Genomic DNA, 27,889 nt, shown 5'->3' with positions numbered 1-27,889 from the left:
TCAATCAGGAAGATGGTTACTACCTTGGAAAGGAGCCTCTCCTCCTGCTGTTAATCAGCTCCTCCTCATCATTTGAGGCTAGCATCACCCTATCCTGTTACATGATCGAGGCAGCTTTGTTTCGTTAGCTACTACTACTCTTCACAAAGCCATGCATTATGGAGAGCATTAGGTTAACAACAGTGGTGCTGAATAATACTGTTCTTATCATGATTAGAGATAAGCAGCAGCAGCAGCCCTCAAGGAACAGTGCGACCAACCACCTGAAACACACAAAAACGAAGCAACCATTTGACGCTCTCCGGACCACAAATTAATAAGCCCCTAAAATCAATCTTCCTTTTTCATAACCTTTTTCCATGTTTACTGCTGGACACGCTGGATTCAGAAATCGGAACTCCAGTGCATCCATCAGTATATATATGCAACTAGTAAAGTTATCTTTTCACTTATAAGTCAAAGTTTAATTTTTAATCTTAAATTTAGAGTTGATTTTAGAGTTTTTTTATCATAGTTAATTTTTCATCTTTGGTTTTTAGATTAATAAGAACACGTATATAAAAATTTTATTCACATATTATTTTTTATTTATAAATATATTGTTTCACTTATTTCTCGAATAAGCCAATAGATGGAGACATCTGAGACAACCAGCTTGCAGCAAAAAAATTGGGAAAACAAAAATTGTCACGAGGTGAACACGACCCTGGTGGAAGCTGTCTACAGGACCAACAGAGACCGCCCTTGCTTCTGCTCGGCTGGGCACTCTCAAGACAGACTGCTTATCTATCTCACTGAAATTTCGCAGAAAGTAAATTGGCATTATCCTCGTAACTTGTCATCCAAATTTTTCATCATCGGACTTGGCATTTGCCTGATTATTAGTATCTCAATTTTGACCTAAATGTGTCAGAAGCAAACTGAACAAGAAACTTATGACCTTGCAGTCAGAAAATGATGTATAAATCCTGCTTGAACTGCAATTCAAATTTTATCTGTACCACCTCCAGATTACCAATTTACTGACTTCAAACAAATATCACACAGATGGCAGCATTGCCGTCATACAGTCAACAACATATCGCATGCATCCCACAACACTTTTACGGACCGAAGCCATACATCCAAAATGTCGGAAGTAATGTTTTTGGCTTAAAACGTAGTAATGTTTTTGGCACCCAGCACCATCATGCACATCTTGGGAAATAGTGTTGACCCACATAGCCTCCGGCCATTGCCCTTTTGACATTAGCTTCAAACATCTTTGGGTTGTCACGAAGGACAGCAGCTGCTTCATGGTTCAAGGGATCCTCATCATTTGGTTGCTACAGACAAAATTAACAGCAAATTAAGCCCATTAAACGAGGGATCTTACTATACTACAACCCAGTAGTGGCAACGGCATCAATGTATAATTTGGTCATCCGAACAATCTCAAGAAAATCATTCAGGATATTCAGCACTTCTGTTGAGATGTTTGGGCAACAGAACAAGAGTTTCTACAGTCTCATGCTCAAAAACAGGTTTCAGGGAAGCAACTTTTCATCGTTCGTACTACACCAGTTGTAATCGATATTACTCTAGTGTACCATGGCAGCATCCATACTCAAAAAACAATGAAACAATGCCATAGAAACCTTTCTGAAATTGATAAGATCACAAACATAACTAACTCATGGATTATGCATGCATTTCTCAACATGATAATATTATACTTCCAATATCTTCATGGCCACATTGCTTCTTAAAGTTGATAACGGCGTCACATAAACCGTGAAGCGCAATGTAGATGACAACGTCATCATAAATATAATTTTACTGTTGAAAGTATCATGTAAACAGGGTGCAATGATATGCTAGATTTGAACATAATTGCAGACATGATTAAAATGATTAGATAATCAACTTTTTTGTCCTTATTTTCCAAAATACATAGTTGAATTCAATAAGTGTCAAGGAAGCTGAAATACCGTAAAAAGAAGGTTCAGGCCATAAATGACAGTGTTGATGTTTAGAACAGGCTTCCAATCTTCACGCAGAATATTCAGACATACATTTCCTTCCAAGTCAATATTTGGATGGTACACCTGAGTGCAAGTTACAATGCATAGAAATTGGTTAAGAGGCAGCAACACACAATTCACTGGGAAGAAAATATAGCATAGATAGTTATATTGTATACCTTTGTCTTGCACTTGACCTTTGGAGGTTCATGAGGATAAGAGGGAGATACTTGAAAAGTAAAGACAAAAGTGCCACCTCTAAAAAGAAAAAAAAAATCAGTATTGATAGAACAGTAGTAGGACTATGGTATGTAGAATTGACATTTCACACAAAAAAAATTCACAAATGCACTATCAGTGCAACCTAGATAGGGATAGTCAGCCATCTATGTGGGTGAGTCAGCAGGGCTGGAAGGTGCTACCAGCCTAGGTGGATGCCTTTTTAAAGGCTTACACAAGTCGGTTGTAAAATGTGATTACGATTATGTCAAGGCAAAAGTATCCACATGAAGTGGTGGCAGGCCTATCACCTAGCCAACAGACAGTGGGAAAATGGATATCCATTTTAGCTTATGGTAATGTTAAACTCCTTTTGCCATAAACAGCTCCGAAAAAACTGTAAATGTTTTTCTTTAACATGACAGATAATCTTTCAAAACTACCAAAAGTTCTTTAAATGAACATAAACCTGTGTGGTAGTGCAGAAGAACATAAAAACGCGAAGTAAACATTAATCATTCTACTTACAGGTAATATCCTTCATCAGGTCGGACGATGATCTCAAAGTTCATCAGATCATCCTTGCCATTGGGAAAAGAAATTGATGTGCTCTTGGGTAGGTTTAGCTCACTAATATCTGCTCAGTATCATATAGAAGTCATAAATAATTTATGGCATGATAAAGTTGTAATAAGGAGAAATTTATGATAATCAAAATACAAAACTGGATTATCAAAATCTAAATTTATTTACATCAAAATCCAATCCAACTCGATCATGTGGATAATGATACAGGCTTGATGGTACAAAAATAAAGAAAGAAGAGAACTTCATAAGTCCAATTTGGCCCAACTAGTTACATACAAAAACAGCAACTCCTGTAACTTTCTTGCACAGATCCCTACAAATTACTATTCAAGTAAATAGTGTTGACAGATACACATGCACACATGAACTTGTGACTTAGTTTGTCCAGTTCTTGGCCTCAAGAAAAACCTTTCAAGGCACTCCTAGTCAGATGGTCCATCAATTCATGGTTTGGTCACAGTGCATAGCTGGAAGAATTGCTTTCATATATTCTGTAGCACCTGGACAGCATGGCACAGACAGCGGCATGCCATGGAATATATTACTGAATGAGATACCATACACCTAGCCTAAGTGCCACAAGTTAATACTACATCGGAATAGCTGTCAACCTGCCACCATAACTTTACGGGATAAGGAATGCTCCATCTCCTCTAAATCAGGACAGAGAGCAAATAACAAGAGAAACAGAGGAAAGAGAAGACAAGTGAGCTACTTTCCACATCTAGCAAGTGTTCTGGAGTGCTGTTATCTCCTCCCTTGTCAACAGTGGCAGGACTGCCCCACATGAAACATACTACTTCCTCTGTCCAAAATGCAGCTATTTCTGGCTACGAGTACATTTTGGGATGGAGGGATTACTAATCATGCTTAACTTGAAAATAAAGAGATTGCTAACAACTTGGTTAAAATTTTAAAATAAGAAGAAGAGTATTTGTGCTGTGAAAGGAACATTTTCATTTCCCAAAACAGTTAGATGAGCTCTGAGACTTAGTTAAATTTTTAAAAGTTGTATTTGTATCTCTAGCTCACCAAATTTTGAAATAAAATTCAAAAAGGGTAATTCCTTTGGTTACAGAAACACATTCATTTTCCAAATATCTATTTCAGATACATAGCAATCACAATATGTAGATTAGTATTAAAAATATTTTCATAATATTGTAATTTATCATGTTTTGCAAATTCATTACAAAACAAATTAGATATAAAAAATGCACTGCAAAGACTCTGTAAATGTCCAGACAACATGTTTTTGTGACCAGAAAAAGAAGTACGGACAGTCATGTATAATTCAATGCACCTTTGTGAAGACGGAGTTCTCCAGCTGATTGCTTTTTTACAGGAGCCTTTCCAGCAGCACTTGCTGCCTGCTCTTTCTTTTTATCCTTTATTTTAATGAGATTAAGCATCTTCTGCAAAGAAAAAAGGGAAAATAACTAAATCAGAGAAAAACAGTATCAACTGATAGAAGCACAAAAGAAAAATATAAGTAATTGCACTGTTGCATCTGTGATGTCTACCTTATTTTAGTTGAACAGTTAGAACTTAAGTGCATAAAATGGAACGGTCTGTTTTTCTATTTTGAACTAGCTGAATGGATTTCGACATTGGAGACTGGAAAACTAGTAGGAGGGTCCAAAATTTCAAAAAATAATATGCACTAACCAGTAACAAAGTAGCTTGGTTAAACTTAGGAGGTGTTTCATTCGGGTTTTTTGGATGTAACCTGGCGCATTCTTCTTGTTTGTTTCAGCTGTGTTGGAATGTAAGCACACTGGAACCAGATACAGCACATAACGATGGTGTTCTCCATTTTGTCATGTCCTCTAGACCTGCTAATGCTTTTGTACACAATTTGGTGTTTGCAGCCGCATAATTTTTCTGTGTGCAGAACGATCGTCTTATCATTTCTTTCCTTAAAATGCTTTTACATTTTCAGATGGACAATCTTCTAAACTCCCACGGGACGAACAAAAAAGAACACAATACACATGCATTTACAAAATACTTGTACATTAGACCATATGCGAGGACAAGCAAATATGAGAGATTGGATGGTACTCAGATGTAAGAAACGATTGCTATATGCTTATTATGTGGGACACTGCAAAAACAATAACCAGGGGCGGATCTAACGTGGGAAATGGAGGTTCCCCCAAACCTAAACCTTTTGGGAACAAAAAAATAACCTGTTATTAGTCTCCCTTAAGGTTATTATTGAGGCAAATTAAGCCAGATCCAGAAGAGAAACTATCTAGGGTTTGTCATGCAAATTCCACGAGCGAGAGAGAGAGAGAGAGAGAGAGAGAGACAGAAAGAGGATGTGGCTGCTTAACGGATGGATGGATGGGTGCTCACCGGTGAGGATGCAGGAAGACGGCGCCCCTGCTCGCGGGAGATCGGCGCAGGCGGAGGCGGCGGGCGAAGCCAGGAGGAGACGAGACGGACGTGAAACGAGACGGGAGGAGAAATCTGGTACCGGGGCCGCCGCTCCCAAGTCCCAACAAGCCGGGAACCGGGGCCGCCGCGAGGGAGAGCGCGGATGGGTGGGGGGAGCTCGCCGGCCGGCCGGCGGCCACCTTGCGGCTGTGGCGAGGCGGTGCCGCGTACGGGAGGAGAGAGGACTGAGAAAAGAAGGATGGTGGGAGGAGGAGATGATTGATTTGGTAACGTTGAATGGGCATTTTGGTCATTTCAGGTGGCCAGAAAGTTTTAACTTAATTAAGCCCTCCGGTCAAATATAATTATCGTTAAGTGTAAGTATTATATATATCATTTATTTTATATTTAAATTAAGAATCTAGAAATAATTGGTGGTCAAAATTTTAAAAGTTTGACCAGATTTTATTCCAGATATTTTTGGTTAGACAGGGCATATTCACTACAAATTAAACGTCGCGAAGAGAGTTCATGTTAATTATAATGGTACTTTGCCCCGCCGCATGTTACAGTGACATTGTGGTGAATCCGACTGTTAGCAATGGTATATAGTAACAAATTTCTTAATGAGTACTCGAGAGACAGGGCGATTTTCTCGTTTCTTTTTCTAGACACAAATATGCTTCTCCTCTGCTCCCTCTGTCAAAAAAAAAATTCTTTTGGTTTTTTGCCCAGCGTTTGACCACCCGTCTTATTTAAAAAGTTTTTAGGAAATTAGAAAAAAATTAGTCACACGTAAAGTACTATTCATGATTTATTATCTAATAAAAACAAAAATATCAATCGCAAAAAAATTTAAATAAGATGAAGAGTCAAAAATTATAGATAAAAAGTGAAAAAATGGTTTATTTTAGGACGGAGGGAGTAACTTTTTGTTATGGATTATTTTTTTTTACTTATAAAGAACGATGGTGGGAGGAGATGATTGATTTGGTAACGTTGAATGGGCATTTTGGTCTTTTCAGGTAGCTAGAAAGTTTTACTACGTGACTTAATTAAACCCTCTGGTCAAATATATTTATAGTTAAGTATAAGTACAATATATATCATTTATTTTGTATTTAATAAGAATCTAAAAATAATTAGTTGTCGGAATTTTAAAAGTTTGACCAAATTTTATTCTAAATAACAGATATTTTTGATCGGACGGGGCATATTCACTGCCAATTAAACGTCGAGAAGAGAGTTCATGTTAATTATAATGATACTTTGCCCCGCCACATGTTACAGTGACACTGTGGTGAACCCAACTGTTAGCAATAGTATAATAGCAAATTTCTTAATGAGTACTTGAGAGAGACGGCGATTTTCTCGTTTCTTTTTCTAGACGCAAATATGCTTCTCCTCTAATTCTTTGTTAGGGATTACTCTTTTTTACTAATAATGCTAAGTTTAAAGACAGCTGCACCTCCACCTGCGAAGCGACAGTGCCCTCAAGATGCCAAGTTTGATTCTCGAATGCAGAATAATCCTTTGAATATATGTCGGTTGTGCCCGTCTATAGCATGCTGACATAGTGACATGATCACGTAAACTCTTGATAAGCTTCTCAGCCCTTTTTTTTTAAGGCAAAATTTATCAGAGCGTATCGAAAAACGTGTAATTAGCCGGTGGACACCGTAAGATCACGAATTTGCTATAGGACACCATAAAAATATGGTAATTAGCTAGTAGATACTCCGTCTATTATTTTATTAATTTCGAAGTAAAAAAATTAAAAATGACAAGATTGCCCTCGGTTGCCGGGTTGCTGCCGTCCTCACCGAAGCTGGGTCGCCGTCGCTGCCGCCTGCTCAGTCGCCCTATAGGCTAGGGTTTGGGTGTGGTGTGGTGCCGAGACCGACTGGTTGGCCACCGAGGGTAATCTCGTCATTTTTTAAAATTTTGACTATGAAATTAATAAAATAATGACCGGAGTGTCTAACAGCTAATACCATATTTTTGTGGTGCCCTAAAACAAATTCGTGATCTTACGGTGTCCACCGGTTAATTACGCGTTTTTTCGATGCCATGTAGCAAATTTTGCCTTTTTATAATATGTAAAAGACTCGCATGCCATTTCATATTGAGAGAGCTGCTACCCTGCTTAAGCGGTGGTGAATCAGAAGCACACAGCGTGCTGCCATATTTGTGGCTCCTGTAGTGCAGCTGTGCACACTTCTTTCATGGAAGACGGCTTGTTTTCAAAGACTGTTGCATCGTGTTCTTTCTACTTCCTGACCAGGGGATCAAGATCAATATTGTACTGAACTACTGATAGCCTTTAATTTGGGCATGACTCTAAACTATATAATATATATTTTGATCAGTAGAGCCTGTTCCTAGGCTTGATGAACCCTTCATCTGAGGGACAAGACTGCAATTTAGCATTTCATAAATTTCTGTGCATTGTGAATGCATCTGGTCCCTTGAGTAGAAAACATGATTCCTTGCGTTCACTTCAATCTGACTAAAACCAGGAGTCTTCTTGACTTTGCTCGCCTTTATAATCTTCCACACACTTGCCATATCATTCCACATCCCACCTGATGCAAAAACATTGGCTAAAAGTGTATAGCCTCCTGAACCAGAGGGGTCAATTTTGACAAGACTCTCAGCCACTTCTCTTGCTATCTCCACCTCATTATGCGTCATGCAAGCTCCCAGCAGGATCCCCAGAATGGCCTCATCACACATATCCTGCTCCATACTGTCGACCACTTCCTTGGCTTCCCTCACATACCCTCCTCGGCCTAGGAGATCCACAAGGCAAGAGTAGTGCTCAATGGTTGGTTCCAGTCCATAAACATGGTGAATTGATTTGAATATCTTTTGACCTTTCTCGACTAATCCAACATGGGTACAAGCTGATAACACTGCAGTGAAGGTAGTTGAACTGGGTTTATATCCATACCTTAACATTTGGGCGAAACCCTGCAAGGCGCAAGGTGCGCACCCATGGTTTGCTAAAGCTTGTATTGTTGATGTCCATGTTATGGCATCCTTGACATTCAAACCCCTGAAAGCAAGCCATGAAGATGACAGATCGCCACTTCTAGAATACATCGTGACGAGAGTATTTCCTAAGTTAGTTTCGGACTGGAATCCCAGTCTGGTAGACAACCCATGAATTTGTCTAACCTCCATTGTGCTCTCAGATGTTAGTAAGATACTAATTAATGTAGCGCTGTCAGGAGATACTGCTGAGCGGAGCATAAGAAGAAAAAACCTCAAAGCTTCGTCCTTAAGTTCGTTAATGGAATACCCATTGATGATGATATTCCAGGTCAGCAGATCCTTTGCAGGCATCCGATCAAACAGCCTTCGTGCCTCATTCAGATGGCCATCCTTGGTATAAGCAGTGATCATCGCGTTCCACGCTGGAGTATCCTTCTTTGGCGTTCTGTCGAAGAACTCTCTGGCCTTACAAGCAAAACCATTGTGTGCCAAGCCAGTGACCACTATAGTCCAAGAAACCACATTCCTATGTGGCATCTTATCAAACAACTCAATCGCATCATCCACTTTCCCAGCAAACATAAAACCGGTAATCATGGCATGCCAAGAATATGTATTCTTCCGAGGCATCCTGCTGAATAACTCCCCAGCCTCCTGGATACAACCATTGTCAGCATAGGCCTTAACCATGACTGTCCAAGCAACCACGTTCCTCTCCGGCATCTGATCAAACATCTCCCTTGCTTCCCGTAGCATTCCATTGCGTGCATACCCCTGCACCATCGTCGTCCACGCAAAGACATTCCTACATGGCATCAGATCAAACAGGCGGCGTGCCTCGTCCACAAGGCCCGCGCTGCAATATCCAGAGACCATGCATGTCCAGGCGACCACGCTCTTCACCGCCATTCCATCGAACAGCCTGCGGGCACGGTCGAGGTGGCCAGACTTGACGTACCCACCGAGCATCAAGGTGTCAAGATGGAGTCCCCGGGCAAGCGGTGGCGCCGCGCAGAAGAGAGCCTCCGCGCGCGGAAGGTCGCGGCTCCTGAGGTGGATGGCGACCATGGCGGCGTCAACATCATCATCCCGGTGCGGCATTCCGTCGACCATGGCGCGAGCGGCCGCCACTCCACGCTGCCGCCCGAGAGAGGCGAGCCTGTGCTCTTCAGAACCGGGGTCCCGACGGAATTCCCCCCTCCGCGGAGGATGGGTAATCTCCGCGGTGGCGAGGAAGCGGAGGAATGAGCCCCGGAGAAGGGGGCGGAGGAAAGCATCCGAGACGCCGCGCCGGAGAGCGACCGGAGGGAGGCGTTCGACACAGGAAGGCCTCCCCATTGTTAGTCGGGACACGCGTGCTCATGGGCGAGAGTAGCAAGAGGCAGCGGCGGCGGCGGCTGCCGGAGAGGAGCCTCGAACGCGTCGCTTCGTTCAAAGGCACAGGTCCAATGTTGGCCGTCCGATCGAGTATACACGGCGCAGATTCTAAGTGAATTTTTTTTCCTGGTTCATCGTCTCAACTTAGGGTGGTTTGGTTGTTGGTTAAGGTGAGATAGGATATGACCATCTATATTTTTAGAGATATGGTGATCTAATTTTATATTTGGTTAGATGGATAGAATGATCCAATTTTTTGTTTGGTTGGATGGATAGAATAGACATATTGAATTACTAATAAATAATAATATAAATTAATCGTCATAGATTTTATCGTAATTAATATAAATTATCAATTAAAAATATCTATCATCATTAATTAATACTAATTTAAACTTGGTAATTACTAATTAATGTTAGAACAAGCTAATTATCACTAAATAATCACTAATGATCATGGTTCGTGAAGGTGGATGAGCTAATCCGGCCAATTTGACCGGATACACCCATCCAGCATCTTCGTGAAATATTTCCTTTTTGGGTCACCATATCCAGTTTTGTCCATGAACCAAACACATCAAAAACCTGGACGGCCATCTCCCATCCAGGCATATCCCACCAACCAAACACACCCTTAAACTTAAACGATCAAGATAACACTATCAACTAAACATTCAGTTAAATTAACTATGATGAAGAGGAATGTATTAAACTCCAACTTAAGATTTGGGAGGCATTCAAGTTTTAAGTCTAAACTGCTACGAGCTGAATCTAAGCCTACAAGAATTTGGTATGTGATACCCTCCCTCGTTAAATTTTTAACGCCGTTGATTTTTTTATACATATTTAACTATTCGTATTATTCAAAAAATTTATATAATTATTGATTATTTTATTATTATTTTATTTATTGTTAAATATATGTTTATGCATATATATAGCTTTCTATATTTTAAAAAAAATTAAATAAGAAGAATGATCAAACGTGTATAAAAAACAACGACAACAATAATTTAGGGACAGAGGTATATTTTTCTCGTTCACTTGCCTTCAGAACGAATTATCATGTGATCTTCTGTATATGTAATGGATTGGGACGAGATTTTCAGCTGCAAGCGTTTGAGACGAAGAAAGAAATTATTTAGATAGCGACTCGAGTGAGTGAGTGGCAGACTAGTCGAAGCGACGACCTAACAAATGTCTCTATCGCCGCTCATCAGCCCGAGCAATTAAGAGGAACAGTCACTCCACTACTAATTAATAATCCCGGCCGGGTTGACCGCCTGATTAGTGTCGCCACCGATACGGACACATCCATTTTTCGTAACCGGTCAAAACGCAGCGTTTAATAACGTCGTCAACAAAAGCTGCCTCAATTTTGGTCAGTAATAATAATTAACTAATTTAGTCGAGTAGAACCAATGCAACCCATGCTTGAAAGGTAAAGGTGACCCAATCGATGACCAGGCTGGCTAATTGAGGTTGTGAGTTCTCGATTGTACAGTTGCTTGCAGTTTAGTTCTTGATCTTGAAATGCAATGCAGATCCTGGTTGGTCTTGGTCGAGTTGAACGTGTACAATCTAGAAATGAAGTTTAGTTCTAAAAACGCAGAGGATACTAAGTAGGCATTTTGAGATAAGAATATACTCCTCCCTTCATTTAGTTCTAAAAGTAAACAATGCCAAGTAAGAAAAAAAAAGTATATATTGGAAAATATTGAATTGGGCAGTGGCTGACTTTAGGGGTGTAAGTGGGCTTATTCACGAATCCGTTTACAGGACGATTAAGCGGGTAACCTAATGAACTACTCGTTTAATTGGTCTATAAGCAGGTTGGCAGACGGACCCATTTACACCTTTGGCTGGTTTAATTTGCTAGGAGTTGACCATGTCGATGGAGACCAAACCTTGTTGCCATGGTAAGCATGCAAATCAATGAGGGATCGGGACTTGTCTGCTGCACTATCTACAAGACGACACATGTTCATCTCTAATTGCAAAAAAGAATCGACGAGCTAGGCAGGGCCATGCACTCACTAGCTTGGTCATCCATGGCTGCAGCTTCACTTGGACCAAGCTAGCATATATAAGCTCTCGAGAGAGGCCGCTCAAAATCAAATCGATCAACACAAACCAAGTAAGTCGGGATCAATGGCGGCGGCGGCGTCGTGCTCACCGTCAGTGTCCGTGCTGCTTGTGATGGCGGTGGTCGTGGTGGTGGCGGCGGCGCCGTGCTCCGCCGTGGACCCGGTGAACACGTACTGCGGCAAGAACATGAGCAGCGCGCAGGCGCAGGTCAGCGTCGGGCAGGTGCTGTCGGAGCTGGTCCCGCGCGCCTCCGCGGGCTACTACGCGACGGCCGCCGCCGGGCGCGGCGACTCCGCCATCTGGGGCCTTGCGCAGTGCCGCGGCGACATCCCGGCCCCCGACTGCGCGCTCTGCGCTGCCGCCGCCGCCAGGCAGCTCGCCGGCGCGTGCCGCGGCAGCGCCGACGCGCGCGTGTGGTACGACTACTGCTTCATGCGGTACGACGACGTGGACTTCCGCGGCCTCCCCGACACCGGCTACGCGCTCGTCCTCCTCAACACGCAGAACGCCACCGACCCGGAGGCGTTCGACAGGGCGCAGCGGAAGGTGATGGCTCGCGTGGCGGCGGACGCCGGGAGCGACGGCGGCGGCGGGCTGGCGAGGGAGACGGCGAGGGTGGAGAAGGGGGTGAGCATCTACGGGCTGGGGTGGTGCACGCGGGACATCACGGCGGCGGACTGCGGGCTGTGCGTGGCGCAGGCGGTGGCGGAGATGCCCAACTACTGCCGCTTCCGCCGCGGATGCCGCGTGCTCTACAGCAGCTGCATGGCGCGCTACGAGACCTACCCCTTCTTCTTCCCGCTCGACGGCCAGACCACCGCCGCCGCCGGCGACTATGACATGGTCGTCTTAAACCCATAAATATACATACATACATACATACATACATACATACATACATACATACATACATACATATATATATATATATATATATATATATATATATATATATATATATATATATATATATATACTGTCTTATTATTACAGAATACATTTATAAGATGGATATTATTACGAGTACGTTTAATCCCAGAGAATAAGAAGCCAGAAGGGAATACATTCATGGCAGGAATCAAATTATTTGTGTGGTTCGTTATTTTTTTTTTTTGAAGACACGGCAAAACGCCGGTGCAATGTTGGTGACGTTATTCTGTCAGTAGGCTAGCGTTGTATGTAAATTTTTTTTCCCTTTTGTTATTCATCAAGTTGTGAGCTGTAATTCTCAGTTACTTGGGCCAATAGCTTTTACTACAAATTAGTCAATCAGAAGACTAAACTAAATTTACGCCTTGACGAGGCCCAATTCTATGGTAAGCAAGCCCACGACGAAATCGCAAAAAGCCCATCCGGGAGGGAGGTCTTGGACTCTCCGACCGGCGGCGGCGGATCTGCACCAGGAGGCGAGCAGTGGCCTGCGGCGGCGGACCTGCTCCGAGCGAGATTTTTTATCTTTTAGCGTTAAATTCGCATGTCTTTTATCTTTTATCATCTAATTCGTGCGCCACTGTGGCATGCCACGTTAGCGAATTTGTACTCCTATGGTATAATATGAAAGACGCGTGACTTAGATGGTAAAAGATAAAAGGCATGCGAATTGAGTGGTAAAAGATGAAAAATCTCGCTCCAAGCAGGGTTGGAACGTATTTGGATATTTTTCGTTCGACCGGAATAGTTTTGATTCGGTCGAATAGTTCTAGATATTTTATTTTTGGACCCGGAATCAAATTTGATTTTTTCTCGGATACGAAATCAAAAAACAGTTCGAGTGATATCTATTGGTATCAGATAACAGTAGGAAAGTATCGAAATTTTTATGCGGATTTCCGGATTGTGCTCCAATGGTCCAACCCAACCCAAATTGCAGGCCTAGCCCAACTGCAAAGTGCTAAGCGGTCACGCACGCCGCACGGCAGCAGTCACACTGCCTGGCTGGCCGCAGGCCGCACACGCGCGCAGGCCCCGCCGCCGCCGCCGCCGACGACGACGGCGACTCGCCAGGCCGCCGCCCCTCGCCGGTTCGCCCCACCCGCACGCGCCAGGCCACGGCGCACCGTCGCCCTCGCAGGATCGAGCCTCGCCGCCGCCCCTTGCTGGACCACGCCGGCTCTCCTCGCTGGACTGCGCCGCGGAGGGTTGTGCCGAGACGCCAGATCGCCGCCGCGGAGGTCTGCGCCCCATCGCCAAGTCGACCCTCGGCCGGTCACACAGGTGCGCCTCCTTGCCGACTCGCCAGATCGCCGCCGCTCCGCAGTCGTTGGCTCCTCCTAGCCTTCTCGCTGATTAGCATCTACTTTCTATAAATGTCAAATATCTGCATTTGCATTGTTGTTCTAATTACCTGAACACCTGATAACTTCTGTCAAATGTAAAGAACACTGAATTTCGACTGCTCACTGTAAATGTCACACATAACAGGTAAATGAATGCCATGTTAACATCAACTACGGATCACACAATGTTTTTCCATTTCCTTCTAAAGGTCTGATTTCATATGTATTTAGATGTGCAAGAAAGAACATGAAATATTTTAAGTGATATAGAGAATTATAATTTACAGTTGCTTCAGACCAATGTTGATGAGTTATATTAGAAAATATAACAAGTTATATTTCTTCTATGATTTGAGAAACATAGTTTAAGGGGGTTTTATGTTCCGATTAATATCTGTCACCGTATTTGTTTTGATTCGTATTCACTTTGTATTTATATTCGATAATATTCGATTCCGTTTCGGTATCTGGGTTTCCGATTCCGATTTCGACTCCGAAAAAAAAAAGTGAAAGCGAATATGATAGAGCTAGTTTCTGATCGTATTTAATCCGTTTTCAACCCTAGCTCCAAGAGGCGAGAAGGGGCTTGCGGATTGCAGCGGCGCTCCCTCGCCTACGGGGACTGCCTCTCTCACGCATCGGCGACAGCGCTTGGCCGTGGGTGGGAGCAGCAGGGGGCGGAGGTCGAGCGGCACCCCCTGTAGGCTCTAGCTTGATTCTCCAACCTCCAAGACCCCAAATTCAAGTGAAGTTCTTCCTTTCTTAGTGTTTTCATTCTTCCCTTTTCTTACAATTTACCAATCGCCTATGTATGCTATTCTACTTAACAAAATATTTTTGCCTTTTGATTACAACTTTACTATGGCTGGTTCTGCACACTGTTACTAATGGCTAGGTGGTTAACTAAGAACTAGTCGTCGTATCAGCATGACTGACTGAAATTTGAAGTTCCCAACTGTTAGTGAATCTTCAGTTCATTCATGTTGAAATCTTGGCTAGGTAGTAGCTAGCAAGTTGTCTCTGTACCTTTCCAGTGACACAGGTTACTGTACATGTTGTATCTATCTTGGTTGGCTTCAGCATTCATACCAACCTCGTTGTGCATTTTTTACATGCCTTGTGCTAGAATATAGAAACATAGGAGCAAATGAAATGAAGGCCTGACAAGCCTTTACTTTCATCATGCTGCAGGTTACTCTACTGCCAGACCACACAAAGAAGAGAGCACTGTGGTACCAATGGGCATGAAGTTCAGAGTTGTTTGCAGGAAATTGTATGATTACGTCAGGTATGATCTTAAGGAGATTGCTTTTCCTTCATCCTTGCCAGATCCTCCACACATCAAGAAGCGTCGAAAGCTCACCTGGAAAGAAAAGTGGTGTGTTCTGAAGGAGGCAACCAGGCTGTATGGGGCTTCTTGGGTCAGAGACATTGGCCCTGAGCTCAGACCAAACGACTACAAGAAGGCCAAAGAGGAACCTGACATCAAGACTGAGGAGGGAAGAAGCGAACCTACTGCTGTTGAGGACTTCCTCGGCGCATTAAAGGGTGGTGCAGAGAAGGCTAAGCCTGCGTTACAGCGGCTGTACATGGCTCGCGCCTCAAACTACACAGATGCACTGAAGAACTATGTCGAGTCCTACAAAGAAGGTCTGAAAGAGCATTTGGAGGAAGAAGCCATGGTTAAAGGTCATCGGCAAGACAATGAGGCAACAAAGCCACCGCAGTCACCGTCATCCTGATTTTGTCTGAATGTCTCAGGTGTGATCTGTGATGGCACATTGAAGTTTCAGCACGGCGTGTGTATGTGTTCAACCTGAGTTGAGACATAGTAGCAAGAGGGCTGTCTAGGCTGTAGACTGAAAGAAAAGGCCGAATAGTGATTTTCATCTCGATTGCAGCATGCTAACTGAAAACAAAGCTGCACTAGTGTCTACTTGATGAAAACTTACTGAATAACATTATTTCTTTTCTTTTCCCTTTGGTTGAACAAGTTAGCCTTCTACCTTACTTCTTAGAGCAGGTACAATAGCAGGTTATAAGCTAACTATAAGCATATTTTAAAGAGATAAGAGGTGAGAGAGAAGAGATGTGAGCTATTAGAGCAAGTTCAATAGTATAGCTAACTACTAGCTCCAATTCATCTATAGTCAATCTAATAGCCAATTCATACAATAGTTACCTATAAAACATTAGTATATGGTCCTACATGTTATACACACACTCTGTCTTGAAGTCCGTGTGCAGCTGGCTACAAATTAATAGCCTACCTCTCTTCTCTTATCTCTTTAAAATATGCTTATAGCTGACTTATAGTCTACTATTGTATCTGCTCTTAATTTGTAGTCAGCTAGGGGTGAAAACGGGACGGATATTTCCCGCCCGCCCGCCCATATTAATTCGGGATAAATTCGGGTCAGTTATTCGGGTACCCGGGATTTTACGCGGATCCGGATCCAAATCCAGGTATTTTTTGGCGGATATGAGATCGGGTTCAGGAGGGCAATACCCGATGGATACGGATTATCTGGAATATATTACGGGTATTATTTGGATTATACCCGAATTAATATCCGGTTAAATGGCGACATTTGCTAATTATGGCCCATCAAATTCAAGGCCCATAGAAATACCAACCCTAACTCACGCATGCAGCAGAGTCACGGCCACGGGTGGTCACGAGACAGCGTCACGCACGCACGTGGCATCGACATCGGCTATTCGGCTCGTCGCCTCCCAGCTCTCGCACTGTCGCACGCAGCCCGCCGCCGCCAAGCACCAGCCTCCGTCCGGCCTCCGCCTCCTATCGGCCGCCTCAAACCTCCGTCCTCTGGTCCGGTGTCCGCATCTCCCTGCCGAGGCGGCATCCGACGGCCGCGTCTCCTCGCCGAGGCGGCGTTCGGCGTCCGCCTCCCCCTGTCCAAGCGACGTTCGAGCCGACGTCCGCCTCCTGCCGCCGAGGCGCCATCCGGCGTGCGCCTCCCGTCGTCGAGGCGCCGCCCGACCTCCTCCCCCCGCCGGCCGCCTCGAGCCTCCGCCCTCCAGTCCGGCGTTCGCATCTCGCCATCTCCCCGTCTGATTCTCAGTTAGAACTTAGAACCCATTTGATTGCTTGATTACACATCATTTTGGGACTCATATTATTTGGTTATTGTGATATTTGTCTGAATATTATTATGATGTGGGTTTGCACTGGTTATATGAGTATTGGACTATGGATTTGCCATTTTGCAATATGCTGCTAGCCCCTAATATCATCGCATTTTGAGTATATGTATATGGTTGTTGTTTTGACTTGATATTCGCATAAATATTCGTACCCGTAAGTGTTCGTATCCGTTTTGATACGTATTTTGTATCGTATTTGTACCCAGTATTATCCGTGATGGTATCCGTATTCGATAATATCCGTATTAGATCCGAACCCGATTGCAAAATATGAATTAGGATATGGGAAAGGTGAAATCCGATCGAACCCGACCCGTTTTCACCCCTATAGTCAGCTGCACACGGGCTTCAAGACAAAATATTTGTATAATATGTGGGACCATGTATTAATGTTTTGTAGGTAATTATTGAATTGACTATTAGATTGGTTATAGATGAATTAGAGCCAGTAGTTAGCTATACTATTGAACTTGCTCTAAATATATACCAGCATGAGAGGGAGAAGTTCTGTACATGGGCCCTGTGACATGCTATGCATCATTAGGTTTGTTATTCTCCTGTGACTTAATTATATTAATCTGCCACTGTATCAGTAGTAGCAACTGAATCTGCATGGCTGGATGATGAATGACTTTGGTCGATGATTACTGGAGTTCAAAGGTAACCAACGAAGTACAAACAAGTAGCCAATGAGAGCACATTACCATACAGTTTTAAGTACTCAAAAAGAAAAGTGTTTTAGCAATAAGCATATTAGTATCTAATTTCTTTATATTGAACACCAGAAAACCTTGATGAACAGCTTATAGATTTGGCAAATGCTGGTTTCCAGTTTCAGCTTCCTCTATCGCCGCGATGGTGACGGCCGGCCAGACTAAAAAAGCTCTGGTCAATTACCTGCTGTAATTATTAGTTAATTTGCTACTCCATAAACAATTTTATTTGGAATAATCAGTTCGTGGTAATGGTCTTCTATTATTGCTGGAGTAGTTATTAATTAATTTCCTACCACATAAACAATCCCATTTTATTTAGAATATTCAGTTCGTGGTAATAGTTTTCAGGAGTACTAGGCCGACTTGGGCCATATATTAGTTCCATTTAATTTGGGGTTAATTGTTTTGTCAAGCCCAAAAGTGTAAGATGGCATCAAAAGGTAGGCTGTTGGAAATGGAAACAACTTCAATAACATGTGCTAGGGTAATTCGGCAGGCCGTCTCACTTGGCATCATGTTGATAGCTTCAGGCTTTATAACCCTTACTTTTATTAATCCAAATTTTGCAAGTGAAAAATGTTATGATATGAAGTTCGATTTTCTAGTTAGCTGGGTTTTAAATTAAATACAAATCAAGAGCATTAGATCCAACCAAAACAATCTATTATTGTGTAGCATATATTATACTTCACTCGTCTCAAAAATATATCAACTTTAATATTTAAAATCTATCTTAGAATATAATAACTTCTCCGCATCGTTTCAATCAGTCAATCAAAATCTAAATTTCATTTTGTGTCATCTGTTTTTAGTTGATTCTTGTCTTTATTTTGGATGCTACAAAATTTGTAATAATTAGCTATATATAGCTTCTGTTGAGGTAGAGACCGAGGGCTTTGAAAAAAATCAAGTCTATCCGTCCTCCGTTTAATTTCACCACTCTCTTTAGAGCAATTTTACCGTATTTGAAAAGGTATCAAGAGGTATCACTGTTTTCTATGTAAAATTTAGTAACTCTTGGTAACTTAGATACTAGAAGGTACCAAATTTTACATAGAAAATAGTGGTACCTCATGATATCTCCTCAAGGATGAAAAAAATGCCACACACAAAAGTTCTTATATGCATTTGGGATGGAGGGAGTAATAAATCAACGGGTTAATGTTGGTATATTTGCAAAGAAAAAGATAATTGTGAATAAAATTTTTATATGTGTTCTTGGTGATTGGTTGAAAAATAAACTACAATAAGAAAATCTAAAATCAATTTTAAATTTAAGGTTTAAAATTTAAATTTTGACTTACGAACATAAGTAGAAATTTATAAACAGAAGCCAAATCTAAGATTGTATATCACGGTCGGTCTAACGATTACAGCACGTCAGCACCTCCTTTAGCAATAACATTGAAGGTACGTCATCTGAAGCACGGCTAATTAACAAGCTTTTTCCCTTGACCCAGTTGCATCAAAAACTAAACAAAAATCCTAGCACTTCTAGAAACATGCATGCCATATATATATAAGAAAGCTTACACATCCTTGTCCTTTCTAAATATAAGAAAGCGTCTGAAGCTTAATTAAATACATAAAACGTTTAATATCTGATGAACTGCTCGTAAGTCTAATAAATACGTTTTTATGGGGGTGTAAGAAACTAAATTATATATGACCTTTATAAACAGGAAGAAAGCGGCATGTTTGTCGTCTACAATATATAGTGTCATTTCAAAAAAACAAAAAAAAAGGTTTTCTCTCGAGGTTTGTTGGACCATGGTGTGTTTCGAAGGAATTAGATGAGACGATATTCCCATGTGCGCTTAGCTAGGAACATCAACAATTGTCGAATTAATTATGAGTACTAATCTTTTTTCTATTTGTTACTGCTGCGTCATAATTAGCATTAAAGATATCATAATTAATTCCTGAAATTTTGTATTAGCATACAGTACGTATAAACCAAAGTGGAAACTTTTTATCTGCCTCCATAATTAATTATTGATTTTCATCCCTCGCAAAATTAGTTCGCAAATGTAAAAGAGTTAACCTTAAGATACTATGCATGTTTAGGATGAACTGGGTATATTCGATCCAGACCTATCTAAACTTTCTTCTTTCTTCTTGTGCTTAATTATAAGATAAAAATTAAATTTTCAATCATAATTTAGATATAATTTTGGGATTTTTATATAGTGGTTTATTTTTAATCTTGACCTTTAGATCAATAAAATTATACGTATAAAATTTTTATTCATAAACTATTTTTTCATTTACGAATATACCGGTTACCATCACCCGTTTTCTTGCAGATCGATCGATTGCCCTGGTAGGACGTACGGCTGTGACTGACTGACATAAAAAAAACCTACAAATTTTCCACAAATTATATTCCCCACCCACCCCAGCCCCTGTCACCATTCTTCCCGTACCTTTTTTCAATGATATTTTTCTGTTCCTTACTAAAAGAAATTCTTTTGTCTTGACTATGTTTACATTTATATGTGTGCTAAATCTAGCCTCTTATATAAAAAATATATATTAATACATAAATAAATTTAGACAAATCTAAAATATCTTATAACATGTAATGGAGTAAATATGATAGTTGCGGTAGAATTTTTACTATAAGAGATATCGTCTCCGAATAACCATTTCCACGCTTTTTATTGCACAACAGCAGTAGTAAAATTCTCACTACAAAAGAAACCATTCTCAAACATATCTTCAGGCAACCTTTCATCACGTATAGTAGAATCTTTACCGTGCGTGCATGAGTGCACCCATGCGTACGGCAGCTTAACTGTGTGTTAGAGCAAATCTGTGTATTTTGAGATTTTATACGCGCGCGTGTCATTTTTTAACCGACTGGAGTGACGATGTAACGGTATCTATAATTTCAACCTATCTTTTCGCTTCTGCTTATACTTATAAGACAAAATTTAAATTTAAAGTTGATTTTGGTATTTTATCACCGAAGTTTATTTCCTAGCGATTGCTAGGAATATATATATATATATATATATATAAATAAATTTTATTGACAATTTTTTGTTTGTAATATACCGTTTGATTTTTTTAATAAAAAACTAAACAATCACCGCAAAGTTTTATTATCTCTTTTTTTTTAAGTAGGTTAGACTTGGATCGAGAAAAAATATTCTTGTCCAGAGTTTAACCCATCCCAAAACCAAATAACTCAAGGGCAAGATCCTTAGATCCATGATTGCAAGCATGCATATATATATATATATATATATATCCTATCGATGAGGGAATGAACATTATCCTATGTACGATTGGTCGTTGTTGGTTTCTTATTATATATGTCGTCGGCAGGTGGCACGCAATTTCATCGATCGATCGATCGAGTAAATTAATTACACCTCCCAGCTGATTACTACTAGTATTTACCGTGGTCACACTACCGACAGTCATCGGTGGGGCCAGCTTGTCAGAGACTCAACGACGACACACTATTAATTAGTACGTACAAGGTAGTACGACGACGCACGATCGATACTCAAATGGCCCGGCCGGGACCAACTCGATCTACACTTTATATGTACACTTTAATTAATTTCAATTCTGATTCTGACATTCAGAGGACCGTACGTACAAGCTACTATTAATTCCATATATAGTTCATTGTTTGTTAATATATCTTTATCATCGTTTGTGTGATATATAATTTCTTTTCTTTTCTTTCTCACGGTTGCATGCAGCGAGCGAGCAACAAGGCAGGATTAATTTGCAAAGTCACAACATGCAAGATCTAATTGATCGCTAATAATAACAAACATTAGCTGTCTTTCTTTCTTTCTTTCTGCCTTTTTCACAAACACTGGGGGACCAGAAGCAAGCTAGCAAGCTGATGAGCATGTAGTGCACAATGCATGCATGGCTTTCTTTGTTCTTCAAGCAATCATCGTAATCATCTCTTTTCAATCATCGATCGATATGTGGTGCACAATTCTCACCACATAGTGACAGCAGAGAGATTATATATTCTAAAGAATGCACAGTGCAACGCGATATAATCAAGCTTGATATCTTTATTAATTAGTAGTATCTCGTTAGAGATTTACTCCTGTCCAACAAAAAGTATCTCGAGGTACCGGTATCTCGAGGTACCAAATTATTTCTCATCATTGAATCTAGTTGAGTAGGATGTGCGCTGTTAGATCCAACGATCAAAAACGATTTGGTACCGCGAGGTTACCGGTATCTCGAGATATTTTTTATTACTTTTTGTTGGACTGTAAAATTGCTCATTTGTTAAGACAAGGCCAAAAGGATTTAATTAATTCTAAGTGTCAAAAGGATATATTACCGCGTGGTAGCTCTCCGTACTATAATGCTACAAATTGATCCTTATAATTACAGACAAAATATTTTGCAAAATAATAAATATAAGTATTTCTAGCCGTTAGAAATTGTCTCAAAAATAATCAGAACTTCAAATTAAATAGGTTATACTTTACAAGTAATAGATGCAATCGGCTAGGGAGCAACCAATTTAATTATGGCATGTATTAGCCCAAAGGCCATCTAGCAATTAAGCCTCTGCGCGCAGGGATGATGTGAAGACTTCTTACTCTTTCTTTCTCTCTCTGCTTAATTTGCACTAAAAATTCTATTTTAGGACAATGTATAGGAGTAAGATTTAATCAAGCTTTGCGAAATTGCATTGGAGAGAGATAGTTGGCCTAATTTTCTAGGTGTCTAAGGCACCATGGCTCAAAAGGGAAAAATAAGGAAACCACACATTTAGTACGTTTGCAATTAATTGGACCGCTGAATCTCAAAGCAAATGATCCAAATTATTAACCGCACGTGAGTTAACGAATGATTGGCATATCCTACCTGTAACATACAAAAAAGGACAGCAAATTTCTAAAAACCTGGCCCATTTTAATAGTGACTACATGCAGTTTATTGCTGGTGAGCTAGGACTACTCAAGTTGTATCGTCCTTATAATATATAGGCCACGTTCATAATGCACAATTTTCTTTATATTTTGAGGGAAAAAATATTTTCTTGTTGGAACAGTTCTTGGTCCTCTGCAGGTACATAGGAATAATTAATGCAATTGTCAGGAAACAAACCAAATGACATATTTGTAAATATTTTTTTAATAATAACCTTTATATACGTGTTTTTAGTAATCTAAAAGCGAATACTGAAAATAAGTTATAATAAAAAACAAAATCAACTCTAAAATTAAAGTTTAAAATTTAAATTTTGGTTTATAAGCATAAGCAGAAAAGAAAAGATGAGGTTGTAGATTAATTTAACACATCATGTGTAAAGCTTAAATTTACCAGCTGGTGAGTATAGTATATAGTACCTAACAAGCAATTAGCGATCAAGCCGACGGATCAACTTGTTATCACTGTTTTCATTAAGAAGAACATTAATCAAGCTGAGATGGAATGGCACAATAGCTAGTACATATCGCTTCTTACAAGCTAGCTAGCTTGAAGATGAAGCCTACACCATTAAATAACTATGCAATGCACCTGGTGATCCTGTAGCATTGGACATGAATATAGTACTCAAGCTACAGTAAGCTAGTTAGATTAAGGCTCCAGACTGTTTCTACTGCGTGTGAATCTCTCTCTCTCTCTCTCCCTTCCCATAGTTGCTTGGAATTGCATGCAAAATGTCAGGAAAATGTTGGATGTGTGGGTCTAGACATGCTTGCTGTTGCTAGTCCAACATGAGATTGAGGCTATGCAGTTGGTAGTTGCGTGTGCCCTGCCTCTTGGACACCCTTTAGAACTTGAAGATAGTTGGTAAAAATCCTTTTCTTTTCTTTTCTTGAGAGGGAAAAGTGAGGGGAAAACAGATTTAGATTCAGAATGACGAGGGAGTTGTATTTTGGAATTAATTGCATATACTTGCGAGATAATGTCTACTACTCCCTCTCCACCCAAGAATACAAGAACGTACAACACATTTGTGTTTGGTTGAGCTAAGAATTTTGGAATGCGTGTATGTATCTTGTACTGAAAATAAAGACCAGATTATCCATTAGCTAAAAAAAGAATGTTAGAACATCTAGAATTTTTTGGAAGATTAAGGGTTGAGGTGAGGGATTGTTGTAATTGGTTTAGATGGGAAAGTATGTGAAAATAAATAAATAAATAAATGAACAATGGTTGTGATTGATTGAGATTGGTTTAACATGCCTTTATAGTATTTGGATAAATTTCAAACACTACCGCTTCTTATATTTTTGGACAAAGAGGGTAGCAAACGGGGGATCACTTGTTGGTATGTAGTAGGGTGTTTTGAGATTTATGTTGTCAAATGATAGTTTTAAAATGATATGAAATATAAGGGAAAATAGTTTTAAAATGATATGAAATGTAAGGGAAAACATATTAAGATGTAGCCCTCTGATTCTCTCCCGCTCCATATATAGTATCAAAAATACATTAATTGCTACAAAATAAAAATTTCTAAAAGACTTTTAAGGAACAATATGATGAAAATAAACAAAAATGAGACGTGCACCCGATCTATGGTTTTGCCTTTTTATGAGCTTAAAACATTTTCTCTGTCAATTAATATCTCCTATAGATGCATTGCATTTGTAAAATGCTCGAGGAAATATAATATACTAGTACACAAGATTGCTTTACTTGAAAAGCCATTGTGGCCATGTGTGTACTCCTTAAATAGTTTGAAAGCATTTTCAAGGCGTTTGATATCTCTACTCCTGAAAAATAAAACAAATAAGCAGAGATAATGTTGGTATGCTCTATATGTGAATCTTTCGTCTAGATATTTTATCGATGGACTATATAAAAGTTGCACATTTTGCACACATATGTTGCAGCTGTCACGGTTAAGATTCATATGACTACATCTAAATAATAGTGTTTAAAAGTTAAATTCACCTTAGATTTATTAAGGCATATTACTCTCTACAAGCTCATCATCATATCAGTCATCACCAGCGATCCATCCATCCAGGATCTCTCTCTGGGTAGCTGTCAGCCCTTGCACATTGGTGTCCCTCTTCTTCAGAAGAACAGAGAGAGAGAGAGAGAGAGAGCAGTCAGCAGCAAGCACGGCAAAGAAGAAAGCCACAAGATCACAAAAATAAGGATGGCTACATAGAAGGATGGTGGTACATGACATGTTCACCTTTCCTTTCTCTCTCTATCTCCTTTTTTCCCTGCTTGCTAGCTCCCTCCCTCTCTCTCTCCTCATGATCTATCCCTTACACCTCACACTCGCTGATCCTGTCTCTCTCTCTCTCTCTCTCTATCTTTCTTTCTTTCCTTCTCTCTCACCTCTTATTAGTCTCAGCTAGCTTTCTTCTCTTCTGATTCCCTCCACTATCTCTCCAAGCCGGCCCCTATCAATGCAACGACCACAAAAAACTTTGGCCATACACACCACACCACAAACAAAATACAAGGTAGCTAGAAGAAGGGAAAGCAGCAGCTGGGACGAAAAAAAACAAGTGCTGCCAAACCCTAGCTAGCACTTTAATTCTCCAAAGAGCTCAGCTCAGCTCAGCAAGCAGAGGTAGCTAGCTAGAGAGAGCTCTCTCTCTATTAGACAGCAGCAGCAGAAGCAGAAGCAGAAGCATCGCTAGCTACCCACCACCATGATCTTCCCCCCTGCCTTCCTGGATTCCTCGAGCTGGAATGATAACAACAACCAGCAGCAGCAACAGGTAATAATCAATTTTCAGTCATCGTCTTCCTCCCCTTTCTTTCTTTTCTTTTCTTTTCTTTTCCATCCAGAGATTTTATTCACTCTCTTTTGCGCAAGCACGAATAAAAGCTGTGTGTATGGATGGAAAGTTGTGGAGATCATATTAAATTTGAAAACAAAAAAAAAGATGTGAGAATACTTGCTAGGGCTAGCTCAATATTCCGATCCGGATCAGCAGTGTCTTGGTATATACGTACTGCACAAATAATCGTCTTCCTCGTTTGCTTCGTCTTCTTCTTCTTCCATCTTTGTAGCTAGCTAGCTGCCTCTGATTCAGCTGGGGAGTATTGATGCTTGATGCTTCTCTTCACTTTCCAGCTAATTAATTAAGCTTGTGTTTCATTTAATTAATTTGGTTTGATTTATTTCAGCAGCATGCTCATGGTCATGGCCACCAGGTTGAAGCCGGTTGCGGCGGCGGCGGCGACGGCAATAGTCATGAGCTTCTTCAGCAGTCAATCATGCCGGGTACGATTCCCGAGGGCGGCGGCGGTGGTGGCGGCGGGGTGGGGCCGGCGAAGCCGATGTCGATGTCGGAGAGGGCGCGGCTGGCGAGGATCCCGCTGCCGGAGCCGGGGCTCAAGTGCCCGCGCTGCGACTCCACCAACACCAAGTTCTGCTACTTCAACAACTACTCGCTCTCCCAGCCGCGCCACTTCTGCCGCGCCTGCCGCCGCTACTGGACGCGCGGCGGCGCGCTCCGCAACGTCCCCGTCGGCGGCGGGTACCGCCGCCACGCCAAGCGCGCCAAGCCCAAGGCCGCGTCGGCGGCCGCCGCGGCGGGGTCATCAGCCGCCACCGCCGGCTCGACGCCAGCGGGCTCGACGACGTCGTCCACCTGCACCACGGCCAACGCGCCCGCTCTTCCGGCGATGCTCGGCGGAAACCTCTCCATCCTGCCGCCGCTGCTCCGCCTCGCCGACTTCGACGCCATGAGCCTCGGCTCCACCTTCTCCGGTATGGGCGGCAAGCCGCCCGTCGACGCGGCAGGCTGCTACTCTGTCGGCAGCGGCGGCGCCACCACCGCCGCCGGCCTCGAGCAATGGAGACTGCAGCAGATGCAGAGCTTCCCGTTCTTCCACGCGATGGACCAGGCGACGCTGGCGCCAGCACCGGCAATGGCAATGCCGGGAATGTTCCATCTAGGCCTAGACGGCGATGGCCATGGCGGCGGCGGCGACGACGGAGGAGAGCTCCACCATGCGATGCCATCGAAGAGAGAAGCCGGAGGAGGCTACCCGAGGGGCATGTATGGCGATCATCACTTCGCCGGAGGCTACACCACCTCCTACTCCAGTGCTGCCACAGGTAACCATCTCTTGTGATGAGAGCCTAGCTAATCACACAACAATCTAGCTAGCTAATGGTGATCGAGCTGCAAATATACTATTGTAGCTCTACGATTAGCTAGCTAGATATATATCATAGGGCGTGTGATCGATATGATTATATATCAATGGTGGTGTGAGATATAGAACGAAATTAAGTTTAAGGAGGATGGTGATCAAGAGAGGCATTTGCATTTTGCGCTTGCAATTCAGCTAGCTAATGTGCCAATGGAGACTGGAGGAGTGTTTTAATTTGGATCATGCAAAAGTAGTACTAGTATTCTCTAGCTAGTTTAGCTTTGGATGCATGATCTATCTGATCACTTCATGTGTTTCTTCTTCTTCTTCTTTTCTTTTAAATGTTAGGTTTTTTTACTCGTGCATTGGGGCCAAGTTATGTGTACCACCACTACTACTGTTGTTCATGCAAACTCCTATTATATGTCAATTAATTCTCCTATATATCATGTGATGTTGCTGTCTTAATTATCTCTCAATTGGTAATGTTGCTATTGCTGCAACACAAGTAGCATAAATATATGTATTTGAGTTGATCGATCTGTGGATGAGAAATATGTTAGGAGAGTTAGCTAGCTATAGCTAATGCATGAATTATTCTCTAAGTAATGCAAGAGAGATACTCCTAAATATAGAAAACATGCAATATACAACATATATGTATCGCATGTGTAAGCCCAGCCCTATTAAGAAAATCTCAGTCTATATATAATTTTGAGCATATTCCCTATATATGAAATTAAATATGCAGACAATGAATATACATATATATGACAAATACTACGGTGTATATATACGTAGTACTGCTTGGCAAATATGATTACAATGTTAATTGATTGCCATTACAAATTAAAGGGTGTGTAGTCAAAGAGGGGTGAGAGGCCCATTCAAAAGTAAGGCTCTTTTGATTTTTACCTTTACCTTTTCCTCCTTTTACAGTGATAGAACGTACTAAAGTGTGAAGATATCCCACTGATTGATCTTTAGTGTTTCATGA

The 27,889-nt window shown here is 41.4% G+C and overlaps 5 protein-coding genes across 8 annotated transcripts; 3 read left to right on the top strand and 2 right to left on the bottom strand.

Annotated features, from left to right (window-relative positions):
- Positions 1-949: 949 nt before the first annotated feature.
- LOC102717431 (NEDD8-conjugating enzyme Ubc12) lies at positions 950-5,425 on the bottom strand. Of its 2 annotated transcripts, none has more exons than XM_006653905.3 (6): positions 5,172-5,425; positions 4,114-4,225; positions 2,751-2,859; positions 2,183-2,261; positions 1,971-2,087; positions 950-1,325 (listed from the first exon to the last, which is right to left on the bottom strand). In XM_006653905.3, exons 2-6 carry the CDS (start codon positions 4,220-4,222, stop codon positions 1,188-1,190), a joined length of 552 nt encoding a protein of 183 aa, XP_006653968.1. In that variant the 5' UTR covers positions 4,223-4,225; positions 5,172-5,425; the 3' UTR covers positions 950-1,187. The 2 variants fall into 2 exon arrangements, with proteins under 2 accessions (XP_006653968.1, XP_015693224.1); XM_015837738.2 differs by lacking the exon at positions 5,172-5,425 and adding an exon at positions 4,540-4,641.
- A 1,812-nt stretch (positions 5,426-7,237) lies between these two features.
- Positions 7,238-9,527, bottom strand: LOC102712539 (pentatricopeptide repeat-containing protein At2g35030, mitochondrial-like). The gene has a single exon (XM_006654850.2). The coding sequence runs from the start codon at positions 9,525-9,527 to the stop codon at positions 7,533-7,535; it is 1,995 nt and encodes a 664-aa protein (XP_006654913.1). The 3' UTR covers positions 7,238-7,532.
- Positions 9,528-11,582: 2,055 nt separating this feature from the next.
- On the top strand, positions 11,583-12,542 carry LOC121054552 (cysteine-rich repeat secretory protein 55-like). Its single transcript, XM_040524607.1, has one exon. The coding sequence runs from the start codon at positions 11,718-11,720 to the stop codon at positions 12,513-12,515; it is 798 nt and encodes a 265-aa protein (XP_040380541.1). The 5' UTR covers positions 11,583-11,717; the 3' UTR covers positions 12,516-12,542.
- A 1,070-nt stretch (positions 12,543-13,612) lies between these two features.
- On the top strand, positions 13,613-15,994 carry LOC102717152. The gene is made up of 3 exons (XM_040524262.1): positions 13,613-13,868; positions 14,496-14,675; positions 15,122-15,994. Exon 3 carries the CDS (start codon positions 15,169-15,171, stop codon positions 15,670-15,672), a length of 504 nt encoding a protein of 167 aa, XP_040380196.1. The 5' UTR covers positions 13,613-13,868; positions 14,496-14,675; positions 15,122-15,168; the 3' UTR covers positions 15,673-15,994.
- Positions 15,995-25,199: 9,205 nt separating this feature from the next.
- Positions 25,200-27,345, top strand: LOC102712260 (dof zinc finger protein DOF3.6-like). 3 transcript variants are annotated; one of them, XM_040524692.1, is made up of 2 exons: positions 25,200-25,505; positions 25,921-27,345. In XM_040524692.1, exons 1-2 carry the CDS (start codon positions 25,437-25,439, stop codon positions 26,869-26,871), a joined length of 1,020 nt encoding a protein of 339 aa, XP_040380626.1. In that variant the 5' UTR covers positions 25,200-25,436; the 3' UTR covers positions 26,872-27,345. The 3 variants fall into 3 exon arrangements, with proteins under 3 accessions (XP_040380626.1, XP_040380625.1, XP_040380627.1); XM_040524691.1 differs by having other exon boundaries at positions 25,918-27,345; XM_040524693.1 differs by lacking the exon at positions 25,200-25,505 and adding an exon at positions 25,656-25,731 and having other exon boundaries at positions 25,918-27,345.
- The last annotated feature ends 544 nt before the right edge of the window (positions 27,346-27,889 follow it).

Source organism: Oryza brachyantha, chromosome 5 (assembly GCF_000231095.2).
Source record: "Oryza brachyantha chromosome 5, ObraRS2, whole genome shotgun sequence".
Classification (NCBI taxonomy): domain Eukaryota; kingdom Viridiplantae; phylum Streptophyta; class Magnoliopsida; order Poales; family Poaceae; genus Oryza; species Oryza brachyantha.
Note: the sequence above shows the minus strand (reverse complement) of the source record. Positions and strands in the feature narration are given on the sequence as shown.